Source organism: Ovis canadensis, chromosome 7 (genome assembly GCF_042477335.2).
Source record: "Ovis canadensis isolate MfBH-ARS-UI-01 breed Bighorn chromosome 7, ARS-UI_OviCan_v2, whole genome shotgun sequence".
NCBI lineage: Eukaryota > Metazoa > Chordata > Mammalia > Artiodactyla > Bovidae > Ovis > Ovis canadensis.
Window position 1 is genome coordinate 95356501 of NC_091251.1, and position 20392 is coordinate 95376892.

The following is a 20392-nucleotide window of genomic DNA, read 5'->3' on the forward strand; positions in this document are numbered from 1 at the left end:
TATCAGACTGAGTGTCTCCTTTAAGAATGAAAGTGAACATTTTAGCTGTAAATTACTAGCTAGATTACTACTTAGTAGTAGTTTTTCTTCTGTCCCACTGTGAGGCAGGTGTCATCTCCATTTTACAGATGAAGAAACCAAGAATCAGAAAAATTTTTGCATGGTACCTGTAGAGCTGGGGCTCAGTCTCCCCACATCCAGTTTCTTCTCTCTTTGTTAAGCTCATCCATGCTCTCTGCAGGGTGACAGCCGCAGCCACAGGGAAAGGAAGTGGCTCTTCTTTCTTCTACCTAAGTTTTCAGTGGATTTCCTGGACTTGCAGTGTGAGGTAGGGGTGGTTTCAGGGCACTAATGTTAAAAGTATAGTTCTGGAACCATGTTTAAATCCTGGCCTTTACCTAGTAGTATGGTTTTGCAGGAGCTGACAGGCACCTCAAAATGCCTACATGCCTTCCCTTGATTATTAACAATGTGTGTGTGATCTGCCCTCCTCCCTTCCTCTTTCCATATTTCTCTGTCCACCACTTTCTGTAAATAGCATGTTCCATGACAACTGAAGAAATCTCCAGTTAACCAGGCTGGAGAATCCAGCTTCTTTAGAAATTCTGGGGCTGACATGAGTGATAAAAAGCTAAAGCATCAGAGACTTGGCAGCAAATGAATGACCAAGTCAAATCTGTAGACCATGTATTTCAAATGACACAAAGATGGCTTCCTTTTCAAATTATTTTGCAATGGAGGAGGTAAGAAAAGGGGGAATAGAGATGCCACAGGCATGCCTTATGCAGGGGACCAGTGAAACTACCTACTATTGAGTAGAAAATTAGAAAAGAATTCAGAGATATGGCTTTTGATATGTGTCTTAACTGATAGGATTTCTTTAGTTTTTCTGAATCTAAAGTAATAAAAATTCATAGGAAACTTGGAACATAGAGACAGTTATACAGTAGAAAAGGAGTTACGTATAATCCATTTACTAGCAGATAACTTCTCCTTTTGGGGGAAGGCCATGGCACCCCACTCCAGTACTTTTGCCTGGACAATCCCATGGGCAGAGGAGCCTGGTTGCTGCAGTATATGGGGTTGCTAAGAGTCAGACATGACTGAGCGACTTCACTTTCACTTTTCACTTTCACATATTAGAGAAGGAAATGGCAACCCAACCTGTGTTCTTGCCTGGAGAATCCCAGGGACGGGGGAGCCTGGTGGGCTGCCGTCTATGGGGTCGCACAGAGTCGGACACGACTAAAGCGACTTAGCAGCAGCAGCAGCAGCAGCAGTGCACTTTGGAAAACTCAGCAGTGGCACAGGACTTGAAAAGGTCAGTTTTCATTCCAATCCCGAAGAAAGGCAATGCCAAAGAATGCTCAAACTACCACACAATTGCACTCATCTCACATGCTGGCAAAGTAATGCTCAAAATTCTCCAAGCTAGGCTTCAATAGTACATGAACCAAGAAATTTCAGATGTTCAGGCTGGATTTAGAAAAGGCAGAGGAACCAGAGATCAAATTGCCAACATCTACTGGATCATAGATAAAGCAAGTAGAATGCCAGAAAAACATCTACTTCTGCTTCATTGACTATGCTAAAGCCTTTGACTGTGTGGATCACAACAAACTGGAAAATTCTTAAAGAGATAGGAATACCAGACCCCCTTACCTCCCTCCTGAGAAACCTGTATGCAGGTCAGGAAGCAACAGTTAGAACCAGACATGGAACAACAGACTGGTTCAAAATTGGGAAACGAGTACATCAAGGCTGTATACTGTTACCCTGCTTATTTAGCTTCTATGCAGAGTACATCATGTGAAACGCTGGGCTGGATGAAGCACAAGCTGGAATCAAGATTGCCGGGAGAAATATCAATAACCTCAGATATGCAGATGACACCACCCTTATGGTAGAAAGTGAAGAGGAACTGAAGTGTCTCTTGATGAAAGTGATGAGGAGAGTGAAAAAGTTTGCTTATAACTCAACATTCAGAAAACTAAGATCATGACATCTGTCCCATCACTTCATGACAAATAGTGGGGAAACAATGGAATCAACGACAAACTTAATTTTGGGCTCCAAAATCACTGCAGATGGTGACTGCAGCCATGAAATGAAAAGATGCTTGATCCTTGGAAGGAAAGTTATGAGCAACCTAGACAGCATATTAAAAAGCAGAGACATTACTTGCCGACTAAGGTCCGTCTAGTCAAGGCTATGGTTTTTCCAGCGGTCATGTATGGATGTGAGAGTTGGACTGTGAAGAAGGCTGAGTGCCAAAGAATTGATGCTGTTGAACTGTGGTGTTGGAGAAGACTCTTGAGAGTCCCTTGGACTGCAAGGAAATCCAACCAGTCCATTCTAAAGGACATCAGTCCTGTGTGTTCATTGGAAGGAATGATGCTAAAGCTGAAGCTCCAGTACTTTGGCCACCTCATGGGAAGAGTTGACTCATTGGAAAAGACTCTGATGCTGGGAGGGATTGGGGTCAGGAAGAGAAGGGGACGACAGAGGATGAGATGGCTGGATGGCATCACCGACTCAATGGACGTGAGTCTGAGTGAACTCCGGGAGTTGGTGATGGACAGGGAGGCCTGGCGTGCTGTGATTCATGGGGTCACAAAGAGTCAGACACGACTGAGTGACTGAACTGAACTGAACTGGCCTTCCTGCCTGTTACCCTCTCAGGAGGAGAAGGGGATGACAGAGGATGAGATGGTTGGATGGCATCACCAACTCAATGGACTTGAGTTTGGGCAAGCTGCGGGAATTGGTGATGGACACGGAGGCCTGGAGTGTTGCAGTCCATGGGGTCACAAAGAGTCAGACATGACTGAGTGACTGAACTGAACTGAAGAAATAACTTAGAGATTTCCTACAATGATGTATGTATTTAAACTACTCAGAAACTGACAGAAGTAAGATAAACAATAAGTGAAGATATAGAAGATATGAACAATATAAATAATTAATTTGATTAGATAGAGTCATAGAAAGAGAGTAGGAAGCTTTGTTTCCAATAGACAGATAGTACATCTGCTTTTCAGTTCAGTTCAGTCATTCAGTCATGTCCAACTCTTTGTGACCCCATGGGCTATAGCACACTAGACCTCCCTGTCCATTGCCAACTCCCAAAGTTTACTCAAACTCATGTCCATTGAGTTGGTGATGCCATCCAACCATCTCATCCTCTGTTGTCCCCTTCTTCTCCTGCCCTCAATCTTTCCCAGCAAGAGGGTCTTTTCAAATGGTTGGCTCTTCACATCAAATGGCCAAAGTATTAGAATTTCAGCTTCAACATCAGTCGTTCCAATGAACACCCAGGACTGATCTCCTTTAGGATGGATTGGTTGGATCTCCTTGCAGTCCAAGGGACTCTCAAGACTATTCTCCAACACCACTGTTCAAAAGCATCAATTCTTCGGTGCTCAGCTTTCTTTTTGGTCCAACTCTCACATCCATACATGACTACTGGAAAACCATAGCCTTGACTAGATGGACCTTTGTTGTCAAAGTAATGTCTCAGCTTTTAAATATGCTGTTTAGGTTGGTCATAAGTTTCCTTCCAAGGAGTAAGTGTCTTTTAATTTCATGGCTGCAGTCGCCATCTGCAGTGATTTTGGAGCCCCATCCCCCAGAAAAGTCTGCCACTGTTCCCATCTTTTCAGATACTCTTAAATATTTATAAAAGTTGACAATGTTCAGAACATTAAGAAGTAATAAAGTACCAAGAGTAGTATTGACTGAAAAATCCAAACCTGAAAGTTGAGAGTTATGTTTTATTTGGTGAACAAAACTGAGGACTTAGGCCTGGGACACAGCCTCTCAACTCTGAGACTGTTCCAAAGTGGTAAGGGAGGAGCCAGGTTATATAGGGTTTCCGTAGTGGCTCAGTTGGTAAAGAATCTGCCTGCAATGAAGGAGACGTGGGTTTAATTCCTGGGTTGGGAGAATCCCCTGGAGAAGGGAATGGCAACCCATTTCTAGTATTCTTGCCTGGAGAATTCCATGGACAGTGGAGCCTGGCGGGCTACAGTCTATGGGGGTCACAAAGAGCTGGACATGACTGATCGACTAATGCTGGGAGCCAGCGTGAGGAACTCTGCCTACGGCAAAGGTCATGAGGAAGGAGGCTTCGGCATACACAAAGGAGGGATTGAGCCTCAGGAAACCCTCTCTTCCCGAGCATCTACCCCCAAAACCAGAGTCTACCTACTTTACTGTTTCATGCTCTCACCTATACCTCTGACTTTATGGGGGGCTGACCCCATTACCTCTCTTGGAGAAGGAGTTAACTTACAGCTCCAAGTCAATAAAAATTCTAGGGTGTGACAAGAGTGTTTCAACTTATGAACTCCTCTGAAGGTTATCTAGCCTGCCTGTACAGGTTTTTCCAGCCACATGTGATTGTTTACAGCCTCCCAACCGTGAGAGGCACAAGATGTTTTAGACTTCCTAAAGGCAGATTCTTTTGGGAAGTTAGAAATTATTAGTATAGTGGGTTGCTGCTGCTACTGCTGCTGCTGCAGCTGCAAAGTCGCTTCAGTCGTGTCTGACTCTGTGCGACCCCATAGATGGCAGCCCACCAGGCTCCCCATCCCTGGGATTCTCCAGGCAAGAACACTGGAGTGGGTTGCCATTTCCTTCTCCAGTGCATGAAAGTGAAAAGTGAAGTTGCTCAGTCGTGTCTGACACTTCATGACCCCATGGACTGCAGCCTACTAGGGATTCTCTGGGCAAGAGTACTGGAGTGGGGTGCCATTGCCGTCTCCTTGGTTAGGAATTATATTTGTGAAGGGTTTTTCATTTGTTGTGCCAATAATTGCTGCTAATTCCCTGTCCTGGGTGTGACAAGGGTGTCTCAGGTCAAACCTCTCTGCTGACAGACTAGCTTGTGTGACAACCTCTCAACCATAAACAGCACAGAGAGTGTGGAGTATTTTGAAAGTCTTAATTAGCATAGGGCTTTTCTCATTGTTGAGTCAATGATTGCCACCAGGCCTCCATGTCCTTAGGCACCTGGGAATATATTAATCAATGTATTTTGAATATAGAAAAGGAAATATAGTAGTTTTTGATGTTAGCAATACTAGACTTTTTGAGTTAATGAATTTTCTCTTTTGTTATATAAGTCACTATGTCCTTGCTATGTAAAAATATAACTTTATCACTATCTTAAGACTAAATAGATCTTAAGGGGAACATTGGTGAAGGGTTTTCATTTGCGGGGCTGATGTTTGCTGCTAAATCTCCATATCCCCTGCCCTTATAATGAATATAACTAGCATATAGGAGAAATAAGTATTAACCTTTAGGATTAATCATGTTAACCTTAGGTTAAATAAATTCCTTTCTTAGTTGTAACCCACTACACCCTCACCCTATAGGAATGCAACTTTATCTGCTACCTTCAGAGGGTGGCACCTGGTTTAAGAAAAAACACCCTTGGAAAAAATAAGTTTTCTGGTTAACTGACTGTTATCAGAAAGAAAGGGTCGTAAAATGTCAGCAGGCCTCATGGCCAGAAGATGATGTAAAACCCCTAAGACCTTTTTTATACATTTATGTGAAGCACCTGATTTTGATAAAGGTCAGGACTGCTGACCCCCGCTTGACTCTGTATTCATCCCTATGTATAACAAAAGGTATATAAGCAAACCTAAAAAATAAAGATATTGGATCAGTTTCCAGAAAGACTGGTTCCCCCGTGTTGTTTCTTTCTTGCTCCCCATTTTTCTGGTTGAATTCCCATCTGGAGTGTGGGTGCCTGCCACATCTACTTACTTGCCCCGGCTTTTAAGTTCCACGCAAGAAGGAGCCCAAGGAGGGGCACCTTCCGATATTCAAGTGGCGCCAGTGGCCCAACGTAGATGGTGCAAATTCCTTGTCTTGGAATTTTATTGGTATCCCATGTAAACCAAGTTATTCAGCCTCTTTTTCTCCACTAATATTTCCTACTACACTATCCATTTCCAATCTCTCTCTATATCTGTAATTAAATAAGTTTTTTCCTAGGACGCCTACTCCATCTCCTCTTCGAATTACCCTAGACCCACCAGGGTTGGACCCCAGCAGACTAACATTTTCACTTTCTTTGTTTCAGCTTATGTAGGGTTTTTGCAACAATGACCAGGCAGTTGGGAACATCAAAAGACTACTGTTAAAGAAAACTAGGTATCTCAAGTTAATAAATTAAGTACTCTTTTATGTTTAGGAAGATACATGAGTCTGGGCATATTGAAATAATTCCTTTGATATATACCTTAGCTACCTAGGGCCAGTATCCTGTTTTTTTCCCATTCTGAGTCCCCCCAGGATGTACCTCAGGGGAAGCCTGTCTGTCTCCATTCTGAGTTCCCTCAGTGTCACTGTTAGGGGTGGCTGTACTGGTCTGGTGCCTGGAACATCCTTTGTTTACTGATATGGCAGGCAATATTTTTCATTCACAGTAGAAATGATGCAGACTATATTTTTTAAATACAGTTGGAGAAAAATAGAAATTAATAAGAGGTTTACCAGAGAGAGTAAAAGTGGAATTTAAACACATTGGAAAACATAGGGTTGATAATATCTCTATCTTTCAAAGTCATAGATTTAGTTGAAATTTGATGGGGCAAGAAATAAACACATATATGTTATTTAAAATTACAAAATTAACCAACAGAATAACAAAAAAATACTATATCTCTCAAACACCTGGAGGAAGAAGAAAGAGTAAGTTGAATGTTCATGAGTCAGTAAATAACTACAAAATGCAAATATTATGAAATAGAGAAACATGCATAATATTTAATACAATGAAGGTAACCATAAAAACTAGTGAAAATAGAGATAAAAGAGGCTGCTTGAAGAACATGGGACTTTTTTATAGGGCAGCGGTGAAAAACAGGGCTGCTGATTTGCATTTTTTCCCACCTATATACTTAGTACTGTGCAGAAATTGCATGCTAAGTTGCTTCAGTCATGTCTGACTCTTTGTGACACTATGGACCATAACCTGCCTGGCTCCTCTATTCATGGGATTCTCCAGGCATGAATACTTGTATGCGTTGCCATGCCCTCCTGTTGAGGATCTTGCTGACCCAGAGATCAAACCCACGTCTTATGTCTCCTGCATTGGCAGGTAGGTTGTTAACCACTAGCACCACCAGGAAGGCCTATCTGGGGAAAAAGTTAAAATTTTCAATTTATACAAAAGTTGTTTCCAAACAACTTAGATTTAAAAGGAGTCCCAGAAATTAAAAACTAAGAGGTTATGATGAAATAATATGGAAAACACATTTGACCCTTGAGGAACACAGGTGTGAATTGCACAGGTCCACCTACAAGTGAACTTTTTTCTTTCTTTTTTTGCTTTTTTTGAACTTAAAAAATAAATATGTACTACAGTACTTCACCAGCTGCTGTTGCTTGAATACATGGAAGCGAACACAGGTACAGAGGGATAACTATAGTTATACTTGGATTTTAACTGCATGCAGAGTCAGTGCCCCGGCCCCTGAAGTGTTCAAGGTCAATAGTTCTCCACATGGGGTCGCAAAGAGTTGGACACAACTGAGCAACTGACACTTTCTTTCACATAATACTAGGTATTATAAGTAAATAGAGATAATTTAAACTATATGAGAGGGTTTTCATAGGTGATATGCAGACACTACTCCATTTTATATAAGGGACTTAAGTATCTGTAGATTTTGGTATTGTCTGGGGTCCTAAAACAAATCGGATAGTGAGGTAAAACTGTATTCTAAGGTCTCTTTCATATTGAGAGAAAGGTAAAGAAACTGTCCACGCTGTTAACATTTCAAGAGTAATGGTTCTTTTCAAAAATTTTACCTTTTCAAAAATTCAAGAGTAACTACTAAAATAAACAATACTTAATTCACAAATGAAGAGAACACAAGAAAAAAAGGAAAAACTTACTAAATCCAGAAGAAGGCAAGGGACTTCCCTGGTGGTCCAGTGGTTAAGAATTCACTTTCCAATGCAGGGGACACAGGTGTGATCCTTGGTGGGGATCTAAGCCTGTGCGCAACAACTACTCAAGCACGTGCATCTACAGCCCGGGTTCCACAATAAGAGAAGCCACCTCAAGGAGAAGACTTTATACTGCAACGAGAGAGCAGCCCCTGCTTGCCGCAACTAGAGAAAGCCAGCAAGCAGCAGTAAAGACTCAGCACAGCCAAAAATAAAGAAATAAATATTTTAAAAAGGAATAGCAGGTTCACACGCCCACTTACATACTTTCTTCAACATCTGGAAATAAAACCTAGTTGGAAGCACTCAGATTTGGGAGAAAGTGGCAGCTGGTGGGAGAGTAAACTATCATTTCACATTGTAAACTTTTCAACATTGCTTACCTCTGTTTTTCAAAGTACATATATTTTTCCTTCAAAAAGAATTGATTTTTCCTTACAGAGCAATTTAGAAGCACTGTGCAAACCTATGACAATTATCTGGAGACCATGAGAAACAGTTGGAGAAGGAAATGGCAACCCACTCCAGTATTATTGCCTGGAATATTCGAAGGGCAGAGGAGCCTGGCAGGCTACAGTTCATGGTGTCACAAAGAGTCCGACATGACTGAGTGACTGAGCGTGAGAAACAAATCACAGATGTGCTCAGTCCCTGGGTACTATGACGTTAAACATGACATTTTGCTTCCTGCTGCTGCTGCTGAGTCGCTTCAGTCGTGTTGGACTCTGTGCAACCCCATAGATGGCAGCCCACCAGGCTCCCCTGTCCCTGGGATTCTCCAGGCAAGAACATTGGAGTGGGTTGCCATTTCCTTCTCCAATGCATGAAAGTGAAAAGTGAAAGTGAAGTCACTCAGTTGTGTCCGACTCTTAGCGACCCCATGGACTGTGGGCCCACCAGGCTCCTCCGTCCATGGGATTTTCCAGGCAAGAGTACTGGAGTGGGGTGCCATTGCCTTCTCCTCTATTTTGCTTCCTAGTATTCTTCAAAGCCTTTCACATATACTGTCATCTTTGATCCCCATATAGGAGACTTTCATCATGTTAAACACAAGAACTCTTAAACCCCCAAAGATATAACCTTACTTGAGACTACAGAACTAGTCAGTGATGAAGTCAGGGCTAGAATTCTAATATATTTCACCCCAATGCTGCTGCTCACTGTTGAGTTCCATATTTGGAGTCTGTCAAGGCTCTGACAGAGGTTAATCCTCAGTAGCTTAACATTCTCTAAGCCTCAGGTTCCTCCTCTCGAATATGTGAAAAATACTCCCAGTGTTTTAAGGACTTGTTAAATTGTGAATGCAAAACACACAATTTAACAAGATGGATAAATTTAACAAGAGTAGCCATTACTCTTTAGCAATGGAGTACCCTGGAGAAGGAAAGGGCAACCTTCTCCAAGATTCTTGTCTGGAGAATCCCAAGGACAGTCTGTACAGTCAGAAGGAATCAGACATGACTGAAGCAACTTAGCATACACACACAGCACACGGTCATAACTATACTACATATAAATTGTAGTAAATATAAAATACATCCTTGGATATTATATCTGTATTACTTCCAGGGTCACCTTCAAAACGTTGACGTTTAGTGTCTACGAAGACTGAATGTTCTCATTCTCTATGATACAGCAATTTCAATCTTTGGTATTCACGTCACCAAAATGAAGCACTATATCTAAGAATCCCTAGTTGGGTATTATCAAATGCCTATAGTCAGTAAAATTTGACAAATACTTTAATGATTACAAAATGCAATACTATTTGTCAGTGATCACGGAAAATCTACAACTGCTCCCAACAGTATTGATGAATCTCAAATACATAATATGAGAATAAAATCAGACACTAAAAAGAAGGCCGACTGAAGGATTCATCACCATAAAATAGAGTTGGGAAAAACCAACCCGTTTTATTGGACTCAGAGTACCTTGGGGATGGGAAAGCGACTGGAGTAGAAAGGAGGGTGGCTTCTGGAGTGCTGGTAGTGATGTTTCTGAATCCCTGGGCTTGGATACCCAACTAAGTACCTTCGGGTTTTGGAATTCATTGAACTGTACGCTTAAGATTTATGCACGTTTTTGGTATGTACGTTATAATTCATTAAAAGTTTTAAGTTGTCCTTTTCTATGGAGGGGCTACAAGTCTTGGAATTCTGTCTAAAGTCACTCAGCTCTGGTTTCACCATGAATCAATTACCCGCAACGATGCGGGAGGTTTGAGGCTGAAAACGCGTCCGCAGGCGGGTTTGGCACCCCACGGACAGCAGGACATCCCTGAGCGTCCAGCCAGGAAAACGACTTTCAGTCAAGCAAAAAACGACTTTTAGTCAGGCAAGTTGCCGGCTACAGGAGGTACATGGACGGGAAGCGCCAGGTCGCCTCCGGAGGCGCCTCAGCCTTTGACCGCTCCCCGGCGCCAGGCGGCTCCTGACCTCGTGGGTCCACTGGGCGTGCACACCCGGCCTGGGGTAGGACACCGGAAGCGACCTGAGCTTTCACTTTCAGAGTATAGGCTGCGACTGTGAGTCTGGGATGACAGTGACCGTGACGCTGGAGCCGGCCGGCCGCTGCCGCTGGGACGAGCCCGTGCGCATCGCCGTGCGCGGCCTGGCGCCGGGGCAGCCCGTCACGCTGCGCGCGTCCCTGCGCGACGAGAAGGGCGCGCTCTTCAGGGCCCACGCGCGCTACTGCGCCGACGCCGCCGGCCTGCTGGACCTGGAGCGCGCGCCCGCGCTGGGCGGCAGCTTCGCGGGGCTCGAGCCCATGGGGCTCTTCTGGGCTCTGGAGCCCGAGAAGCCTTTTTGGCGATTTCTGAAGCGGGACGTGCAGACGCCCTTCGCCGTGGAGCTGGAGGTGCTCGACGGTCACGAACCCGAGGCCCAGCGTCTTCTGGGCCGGGCGGTGCACGAGCGCGACTTCCTGGCCCCCGGGGTGCGGCGCGAGCCGGTGCGCGCGGGCCGGGTGCGCGCCACGCTCTTCCTGCCGCCAGGTGAGCTGGGGCCTGGCGAGCGTGTGCTCTAGGCCGTCTTGGTTTGTGATACTGCTTCCCGGGAAGGGTGGCTTGGGATCAGGGTCAGAGAAGAGGATGTTGACTAAATCCGTGACCTCACATTCACAATGGAGGCTTTTGATTTGTTCTGCTCTCTGCTATGCGGCTTGCTTGCATTATCTCATTTAACCTCTGTATCCCAAAGAGGTGGATACTGTTATTATGCAGATTAAAAGAAAAAAAAAAAAAGGCCTGGGTGGGGTCTGTAGGTTCACTTTGCTATGAATAACTACAGATTTCTATGACCTTCAGCTCTGACACAGTATGATGGTCTTACACAATATGATGACAGCCGAGGAAGCTAGTGCCTCCTCTCTTCTCAAGTGTCCTGGTACACTGGGCCCCTTACCCACTGTTTCATGCTCCTCTCTAAGACAGATCACTCTCCAGACTTCACGGCCTTCCTCACCTTAAGCCTAACTGGGTATCTCTTTTTCTTTCCTCTGGTCAAGTGCCATTTGAAACATAAGTACACACACACACACAGAGTCGTGTTGATGCAACACAATACAAAAGTTTTCTTGCAAGATTATTAACTTGGTTATTCTTGCCTACAACTACAGATTCTTAGAACCTTAAAATAATATGGAGGGTAAACGCATCGATCAGTTCAGTTCAGTGCAGTCTCTCAGTCCTGTCCGACTCTTTGCAACCCCATGAATCGCAGCACGCCAGGCCTCCCTGTCCATCACCAACTCCCGGAGTTCACTCAGACTCACGTCCATTGAGCCAGTGACGCCATCCAGCCATCTCATCCTCGGTCATCCCCTTCTCCTCCCGCCCCCAATCCCTCCCAGCATCAGAATCTTTTCCAATGAGTCAACTCCTCGCATGAGGTGGCCAAAGTACTGGAGTTTCAGCTTTAGCATCATTCCTTCCAAAGAAATCCCAGGGCTGATCTCCTTCAGAATGGACTTCTTGGACCTCCTTGCAGTCCAAGGGACTCTCATGAGTCTTCTCCAACACCACAGTTCAAAACCATCAATTCTTCGGTGCTCAGGCTTCTTCACAGTCCAACTCTCACATCCATACATGACCACAGGAAAAACCATAGTCTTGACAAGACGGACCTTAGTCAGCAAAGTAATGTCTCTGCTTTTGAATATACTATCTAGATTGGTCATAACTTTTCTTCCAAGGAGTAAGCGTCTTTTCATTTCACGGCTGCAGTCACCATCTGCAGTGATTTTGGAGTTACCTTATATATTTTACTTGGACTCCCTTCCCTAAAAGGAACTTGTATCCCTTTTCAATAATGACTAAGGGAACTATTATGTTTCCTTTGATTCACAGGAACTGACTAATAGTTTAGAAAGATCTCTAAAAGGAAAGCAGGCTCTTTTTAAAAAATTGAAGTGTAGTTGATTTACATAGTATTCATTTCTGCTGTACTGCAAAGTGATTCAATTATACATATATATATTGTTTCCATTATAGTTTATCACAGGGTATTGAATATAGTTCCCTGTGCTATATGGCAAGACCTTGTTATTTATACATTCTCTATATACTAGTTTGCATCTGCTAACCCCAAACTCCCACTCCATCCCTTTGCAACACACCCTCCCTCTTGGCAACCACAAGTCTGTTCTCTGCATCTGTGAGTATGTTTCTGTTTTGTTGATAAGTTCATTTGTGTCATATTTTAGATTCTACATATAAGTGTATCATATGTTGCTTGTCTTTCTCTTCCTGACTTAGTTCACTGACTATGATAATCTCTGTGTCCATCCGTGTTGCTGTAAATGTTGGTTCATTCTTTTTTAGGCTGAGTAGTATTCCATTGCATATATGTACCACATCTGTATCCATTCATCTGTCAGTGAACATTTAGCTTGTTTCCTTGGCTTGGTTGTTGTGAACAGTGCTGCTATAAACAGAGGAATTCATATATCTTTTTGATTTATAGTTTTTTCCTCATATATGCCCAGGAGTGGGATTGTTGGATCATATGGCAACTCTATTTTTAGTCTTTTGAGAACCTCCCTGCTATTTTCCATCGGAAAAGGTGATGGCACCCCACTCCAGTACTCTTGCCTGGCAAATCCCATGGATGGAGGAGCCTGGTAGGCTGCAGTCCATGGGTGTAAGGCTCGGAGAACTGCACTCTGAAAAGGACATTCAGGGACAGCCTCTAGTGGACTGACAAAGTTTATTATCTAATTGTGTAGTTTTATAATTTGCAGGGAATAGAGCATAAGACAGACTTGCACGTAGCCATTTCAGATAAACATCAAAGCATTTAAGCATAAAATACAGTTCCCACCGCCCAAGCCATAACATAGCTTTGGCGAAACTCTAAAGGGAGCTTTATCATGAAACAACAGTCCTTGCTCTCAGAAACAGGTGGTCAGAAGGAAGCCTTCGAACGCCTCAAGGCCGGGCGTATAACCCTTCGTTATCCGTTCCCAGCCTCAGGCACTCGGTGAAAGCTCATAACCCTTTGTTATGCTCGTTCCAGCTTCCAACCTTCATCATGAATGGAGCAAATACATTTTCAGTATTTGCTCAAAGCCTTCCAGCTCCTCCACACATGGGGTTGCTAGGAGTCAGACACGACTGAGCGACTTCACTTTCACTTTTCACTTTCATGCATTGGAGAAGGAAATGGCAACCCACTCCAGTGTTCTTGCCTGGAGAATCCCAAGGACGGGGGAGCCTGGTGGCTGCCGTCTCTGGGGTTGCAGAGTCGGACACGATTGAAGCGACGTAGCAGCAGCAGCAGCAGCAGCATACTATTTTCCATAGTGGCTACACCAACTTATATTCCCACCAACAGTGTAGGAGGGTTCCCTTTTGTCCGTACCGTCTCTGGCACTCATCTGTAGACTTTCTAATGATGGTCATTCTGACTCGTGTGAGGTGAGTATCTCATTGTAGTTTTGATGTGCATTTCTCTAATAGTTAGTGATGTTGAGCATGGAAAGCAAATTCATTAAATTATATAATATTTTCCCTTTGTAATATTACTGTCTCTAGGATCTGGACCTTTCCCAGGGATCATTGACATCTTCGGTATTGGAGGAGGCCTGTTGGAATATCGGGCCAGTCTTCTGGCTGGCCACGGCTTTGCCACTTTGGCTCTAGCTTATTATGACTTTGATGATCTTCCCAAGAAATTTGATGTGATACACCTGGAGTATTTTGAAGAAGCCCTGTGCTACATGCTTCAACACACCCAGGTTCTCCTGATGTCCTTTATCATTCTCTTCAGGACCAACCCCAGAGAGCTGTCCCTTTGCACTCACCTGCGGTGGGTGCACTGGTGCTGCTGTGCGCTTCTTTCACCGAGATTTCCTTCGGAGACTTCCTTGGTTTTAGTGCCTAAAGCACCTAAAGCACCATCCCCTTTCTTTGTCAGTTGGGTTAATAATGCAGAATTCATTGTAAAAGTCATGTGAAATTTTATTTGAAGGAATTAGGTAGTGATATGAAAATTTCTTTTGAGAGGAAGTAGAGTTTCTAATGTTTTTGCTTTGAATGCTTTTTAATATTTTTCTGATAGGAGGGTATGTTCTCAGATGATTGAAACTTGTCCACCCATTTCAGAAGATAAGAACTCCTTAACTGGACTCTGCAGTCCTACTTTGTTTCTATTAAGTTAACCATTTTTCAGTATATATTTAGAAGTGGTCTGATAATGATTCACTTCTTGTAACAGAATTTGGTTTCACAGGCTTAGATACCCAAGAACATAAGGCTCTGAACTTGCCAGGCTCCAAGACTCAGCATTCTCTAGTGTCTGACTCTCTGGAAGTTTGCAAACCATCCTGGTGGCTCAGTCAAGTAAACAATCTGTCTGCAATGCAGGTAGACCCAGGTTTGACCCCTGGGTGGGGGAGATTCCCTGGGGAAGGAAGTGGCCACCATCTCCAGTATTCTTGCTTGGAGAATCCCATGGACCGAGGAGCCTGGCAGGCTGCAGTCCTTAGCAACTAAGCCATCATCCCAAATTTACCATTGAATTTGTTTGCCATGTGTCCAGCAAGATAGTCTTTATATGGGAAGAAACGCCTCTGTAAACTGAGGTTGAATGTCTTGTGGCCAGTTCACAAATTAAAGCTAGCAGCATCTCTAGTTGCATTTAGAAAAATGTTTTTCTCTTGGGTATGTTCCTGACTCTTGTCTCTTCTTTTCTTCCAGATAAAGGGCCCACGCATTGGGCTTCTGGGCATTTCTTTAGGGGCTGATATTTGTCTCTCCATAGCCTCATTTTTGAAGAACATCTCAGCCACAGTTTCCATCAATGGATCTGGGTTCAGTGGACACAGAGTCGTATACTACAAGGACATCAACATTCCACCACTGGGCCATGACCTGAGGCGAGTGAAGGTAGCTTTCTCAGGCCTCCTAGACATTGTGGATATAAGGAATGATATTATAGGGGGATGTGAGAACCCCTGCATGATTCCAATAGAGAAGGCCCAGGGGCCCATCCTCTTCATTGTTGGTCAGGATGACCATAACTGGAGGAGTGAGCTTTATGCCCAGATAGCCTCTGAACGGTTACAGGCCCATGGAAAGGAAAAACCCCGGATCATCTCTTATCCTGGGACTGGGCACTACATTGAGCCTCCTTATTTCCCCATGTGCCCAGCTTCTTTGCACAAATTATTGGACAAACCCGTAATGTGGGGTGGGGAGCCCAGGGCCCATTCTAAGGCCCAGGTAGATGCATGGAAGCAAATTCTAACCTTCTTCACCAAACACCTTGGACCTTCCCCCAAATTGTAATGCACTGCTCTGTTACTGACAGGAGAGAGAGATTCAAGGTTGGATTTTAGTGTTTAATAAGCTTATTTGAATCGTTTGTCCCCTGGACAACACTAAATTCATGTCATTGGTATTAATGACATATTTTAGGTAACTTTGTGGAGTTTTGTTTCATTATGAATTTTTCTAATGTAACACATGCCTATTGTTGAAGATTCAATAGAGGTATATAGTACAAAATAGTAAAAAGTATCTGTAATTTTAAGATTTGTGTTTTCATCTAGATTTTTTTTTACTTAACATTTTTAGTCACAGAACTACTGGTTACTTCTTCCATCACTGGGAGAGAATGGCCATTCAGTATTTGCCAGTGGTTCAATTACTGTTAACAGTAGAATTTTCATTGGCTAAAGTATACACAGTGGTGTTGATAGAAGGAAAGCCAGACTAACCTGACCCTTTTCTCATGGAGATTAAAGAGGAATTCCCCGGGAGGAGTTACGGTAAGAAGGGGAGCATCAGGGGCTTCGTTTGTGGTCAGTGGTTAAGAATCCACCTTTCAATGGAAGGAACACCATTTTGATCCCTTGTCCAGGAAGATCCCACATGCCTGGGGCAACTAAGTATATGTGCCACAACTACTGAAGCCTGCAAACCTAGAGCTCTTGATCCAGAACAGGAGCGGCTACTGCAATGAGAAGTCCGCATATTGCAAAGAGAGAGTAGCCCTCGCTCACCCCAACTATAGAAAGCCCATACCCAGCAACAAAGACTCAGCACAACCAAAAAATAATAAAAATAAAACAAGAAGGGGAACATCTGACTCTGGAATAGTTTAGTCAAAACTGTTCCAAAGGTGAGTCATTCAGTTCAGTTGCTCAGTTGTGTCTGACTCTTTGCGACCCCATGGACTGCAGCACACCAGGCTTCCCTGTCCATCACAAACTACTGAAGGATGCTCAAATTCATGTCCATCGAGTCGGTGATGCCATCCAACCATCTCATCCTCTGTCATCCCCTTCTCCTCCTGCCTTCAATCTTTCCTAGCATCAGGGTCTTTTCCAGTAAGTCGGCTCTTTGCATCAGGTGGACAGGGTATTGGAGCTTCAGCTTCAGCATCAATCCTTCCAAAGTCATCAGTCCAAAGGTGATGACTATGACCTATTTTCCTTCTTGCTTCCTGGTTCTAAGAACAAACTTTGGAAATTCATATTGTGATATTCGTAGACGCATCATCACTTTCCCTGACAACAAAGCTACAAAGCATTATGTAGGTTTATTTGAAGAGATAATGGTTGAGAATTTTCAAAAATTGACAGACATCAACCACATAGTCCAAAGCACTATGTCTTAGCTCAGGCTTCTCTAACAAAATACCATAGATGTAATGGCTTAAACAACAAACATTTCTCACAGTTCTGGAGGCTGGGAAGTCCAGGATCAAGGTTCTGGCAGATTCAGTTCCTGGTGGGGGCCTCTTCTGGCCTAGAGACAGCTGCCTTCTCCCTGTGTCTTCAACTGGCGGGGAGAGAAAGAGGGGGAGCTCCAGTTTCACTTCCTCATTTCATAAGGACACTAATCCCATCATGGAGGCCTCACTCTCCTGACCTCATTTAAACCTAACAACTTCGCAAAGGCCCCACTTTCAAATACCATCACACTGGCGTTTTAGATTGCACCACTGAGTTTTGAGGGCACACATTCTGTTCACAACACCTATAAACCTCAAGCTAGTCAAATACAAAGAAAGCTGTATTTAACACATTATAGAAAAATTGTGCAGGTTTTAAATAATTTGTGTGTTTATATATCATTATTCTTGGCTGTGCTGGGTCTCCGTGGCTGTGGCTTTTCTCTAGTTGCAGCGAACTGGGGTTTATATGCTCTAGTTGTGCTACATGGCTTCTCACTGTGGTGGCTTCTCTCATTGAAGATCATGGGCTCATGGGCACACGGGCTTCAGTAGTTGCAGCATGTGGGCTCAGTAGTTGCTGCTCCCAGGCTCTAGAGCACAAGCTAAATAGCTGTGGAACACAGGCTTTAGGCACTCTGAGGCATGTGTGATCTTCCCAGACCAAGGATCAAACCCATGTCTCCTGCATTGGCAATCGGTTTCTTTACCACTAAGCCACCAGGGAAGCCCTGTGCAGGTTTAAAATAAAAATTCTACCCTGTGCAGGTAGAATTTATAGCATAGAATTTATAACACAAAATTCTTTGCCACTTCTGGCACAAAGAGGTGGGAGATCTATGCCCTCTCCCCTCAATACGGATGGATTTCTGACTGCTTCAGTTAGTACTGAACTGATCCTTTGTGACCAGAAGGTAGGTCATAGAGGCCATGAAGTTTCCACCTTGTTTGCTGGGAACACTTGCTCTTAGAGCACTGAGTCACCCTATGAAGCTTGACAAACTTGAGGCTGTGATGCTATGCGTGTGTGTGTGTTAAGTTGCTTCAGTCATGTCCAACTCTTTGCAACCTATGGACTGTTCAGTTCAGTTCAGTTGCTCAGTCATGTCCGACTCTGTGACCCCATGAATTGCAGCATGCCAGGCCTCCCTGTCCATCAAAAACTCCCGGAGTTCACTCAGACTCATGTCCATCGAGTCAATGATGCCATCCGGCCATCTCTTCCTCGGTGGTCCCCTTCTCCTCCTGCCTTCAATCCCTCCCAGCATCAGAGTCTTTTCCAATGAGTCAACTCTTCACATGAAGTGGCCAAAGTACTGCAGTTTCAGCTTTAGCATCATTCACTCCAAAGAAATCCCAGGGCTGATCTCCTTCAGAATGGACTGGTTGGATCTCCTTGCAGTCCAAGGGACTCTCAAGAGTCTTCTCCAACACCACAGTTCAAAACCATCAATTCTTTGGCGCTCAGCCTTCTTCACAGTCCAACTCTCACATCCATACATGACCACTAGAAAAACCATAGCCTTGACTAGACGGACTTTTGTTGGCAAAGTAATGTCTCTGCTTTTGAATATGCTATCTAGGTTGGTCATAACTTTCCTTCCAAAGAGTAAGTGTCTTTTAATTTCATGGCTGCAGTCACCATCTGCAGTGGTTTTGGAGCCCCCCAAAATAAAGTCTGACACTGTTTCCACTGTTTCCCCATCTATTTCCCATGAAGTGATGGGACCAGATGCCATGATCTTCGTTTTCTGAATGTTGAGCTTTAAGCCAACTTTTTCACTCTCCTCTTTCACTTTCATCAAGAGGCTTTTTAGTTCCTCTTCACTTTCTGCCATAAGGGTGGTGTCATCTGCATATCTGAGTTTACTGATATTTCTCCTGGCAATCTTGATTCCAGCTTGTGCTTCTTCCAGCCCAGCATTTCTCATTATGTACTCTGCATATAAATTAAATGAGCAGGGTGACAATATACAGCCTTGACGTACTCCTTTCCTGATTTGGAACCAGTCTGTTGTTTCATGTCCAGTTCTAACTGTTGCTTCCTGACCTGAATATAGGTTTCTCAGAGGCAGGTCAGGTGGTCTGGTATTCCCATCTCTTGAAGAATTTTCCACAGTTTCTTGTGATCCACACCGTCAAAGGCTTTGCCATAGTCAATAAAGCAGAAATAGATGTTTTTTCTGGAACTCTCTTCCTTTTTCCATGATCCAGCAGGTGTTGACAATTTGATCTCTGGTTCCTCTGCCTTCCTATGGACTGTAGCTACCTTTTTTCTCTATCCAGGGGATTCTTCAGGCAAGCCTACTGGAGTGGGTTACCATGCCCTTCTCCAGTGATCTTCCTGACCCAGGGATCAAACCCTTGTCTCTTACATCTCCTGCATTGGCAAGCAGGTTCTTTACCACTAGTGCCACTTGTGAAGCTCCAGTTCTTAGACGTTCCCGTTCAAAAACGTGGCATCTGAGATGCACAATTGCTGGCCCCACCTACCTCTTCTGAAATCTAACTGAGAACGTGTTGCCAGTTCTTTCATTGCTGCTCAGTTTACCCTCTGAGTTGTTCTCTGTATCTCTTGGTTCTATCCTCTGAGTTGAAACCTGTGTTTCCCATAAAAATAATTAAATTAGGGAAAAAGCCTCCAGGATCTGTTTTCTGAGCAAAATATATGAAGCATCTAAAGGTCTCTGTGAGAGTTGGACTATAAAGAAAGCTGAGCACGGAAGAATTGGTGCTTTTGAACTGTGGTGTTGGATAAGACTCTTGAGAGTCCCTTGGACTGCAAGGAGATCCGACCAGTCCACCCTAAAGGAGATCAGTCCTGGGTGTTCATTGGAACTGATGTTGAAGCTGAAACTGCAATACTTTGACCACCTGATGCGGAGAGCTGACTCATTTGAAAAGACCCTGATGCTGGGAAAGATTGAGGGCAGGAGGAGAAGGGGATAACAGAGGATGAGATGGTTGGATGGCATCACCAACACAATGGACATGGGTTTGGGTGGACTCCGGGAGTTGGTGATGGACAGGGAGGCCTGGCATGCTGTATGGGGTTGCAAAGAGTTGGGTACGACTGAGCGACTGAACTGAACTGCACTGAAAGTTCTGTTTTTAGACACAGATGTAAAGAACAGACTTTTGGACTCTGAGGGGGAAAAGGTGAGGGTGGGATGATTTGAGAGAATAGCATTGAAACATGTATATTACTATATGTGAAATAGATCAGCAGTCCAGGCTTGATG

At 43.9% G+C, this 20392-nt stretch overlaps 1 protein-coding gene across 1 annotated transcript; it reads left to right on the forward strand.

Annotated features, from left to right (window-relative positions):
• The first annotated feature begins 10233 nt into the window (after positions 1 to 10233).
• Positions 10234 to 16543, forward strand: LOC138443878 (peroxisomal succinyl-coenzyme A thioesterase-like). Its single transcript, XM_069597019.1, has 3 exons — positions 10234 to 10966; positions 14006 to 14208; positions 15170 to 16543. Exons 1-3 carry the CDS (start codon positions 10510 to 10512, stop codon positions 15758 to 15760), a joined length of 1251 nt encoding a protein of 416 aa, XP_069453120.1. The 5' UTR covers positions 10234 to 10509; the 3' UTR covers positions 15761 to 16543.
• Positions 16544 to 20392: the final 3849 nt, after the last annotated feature.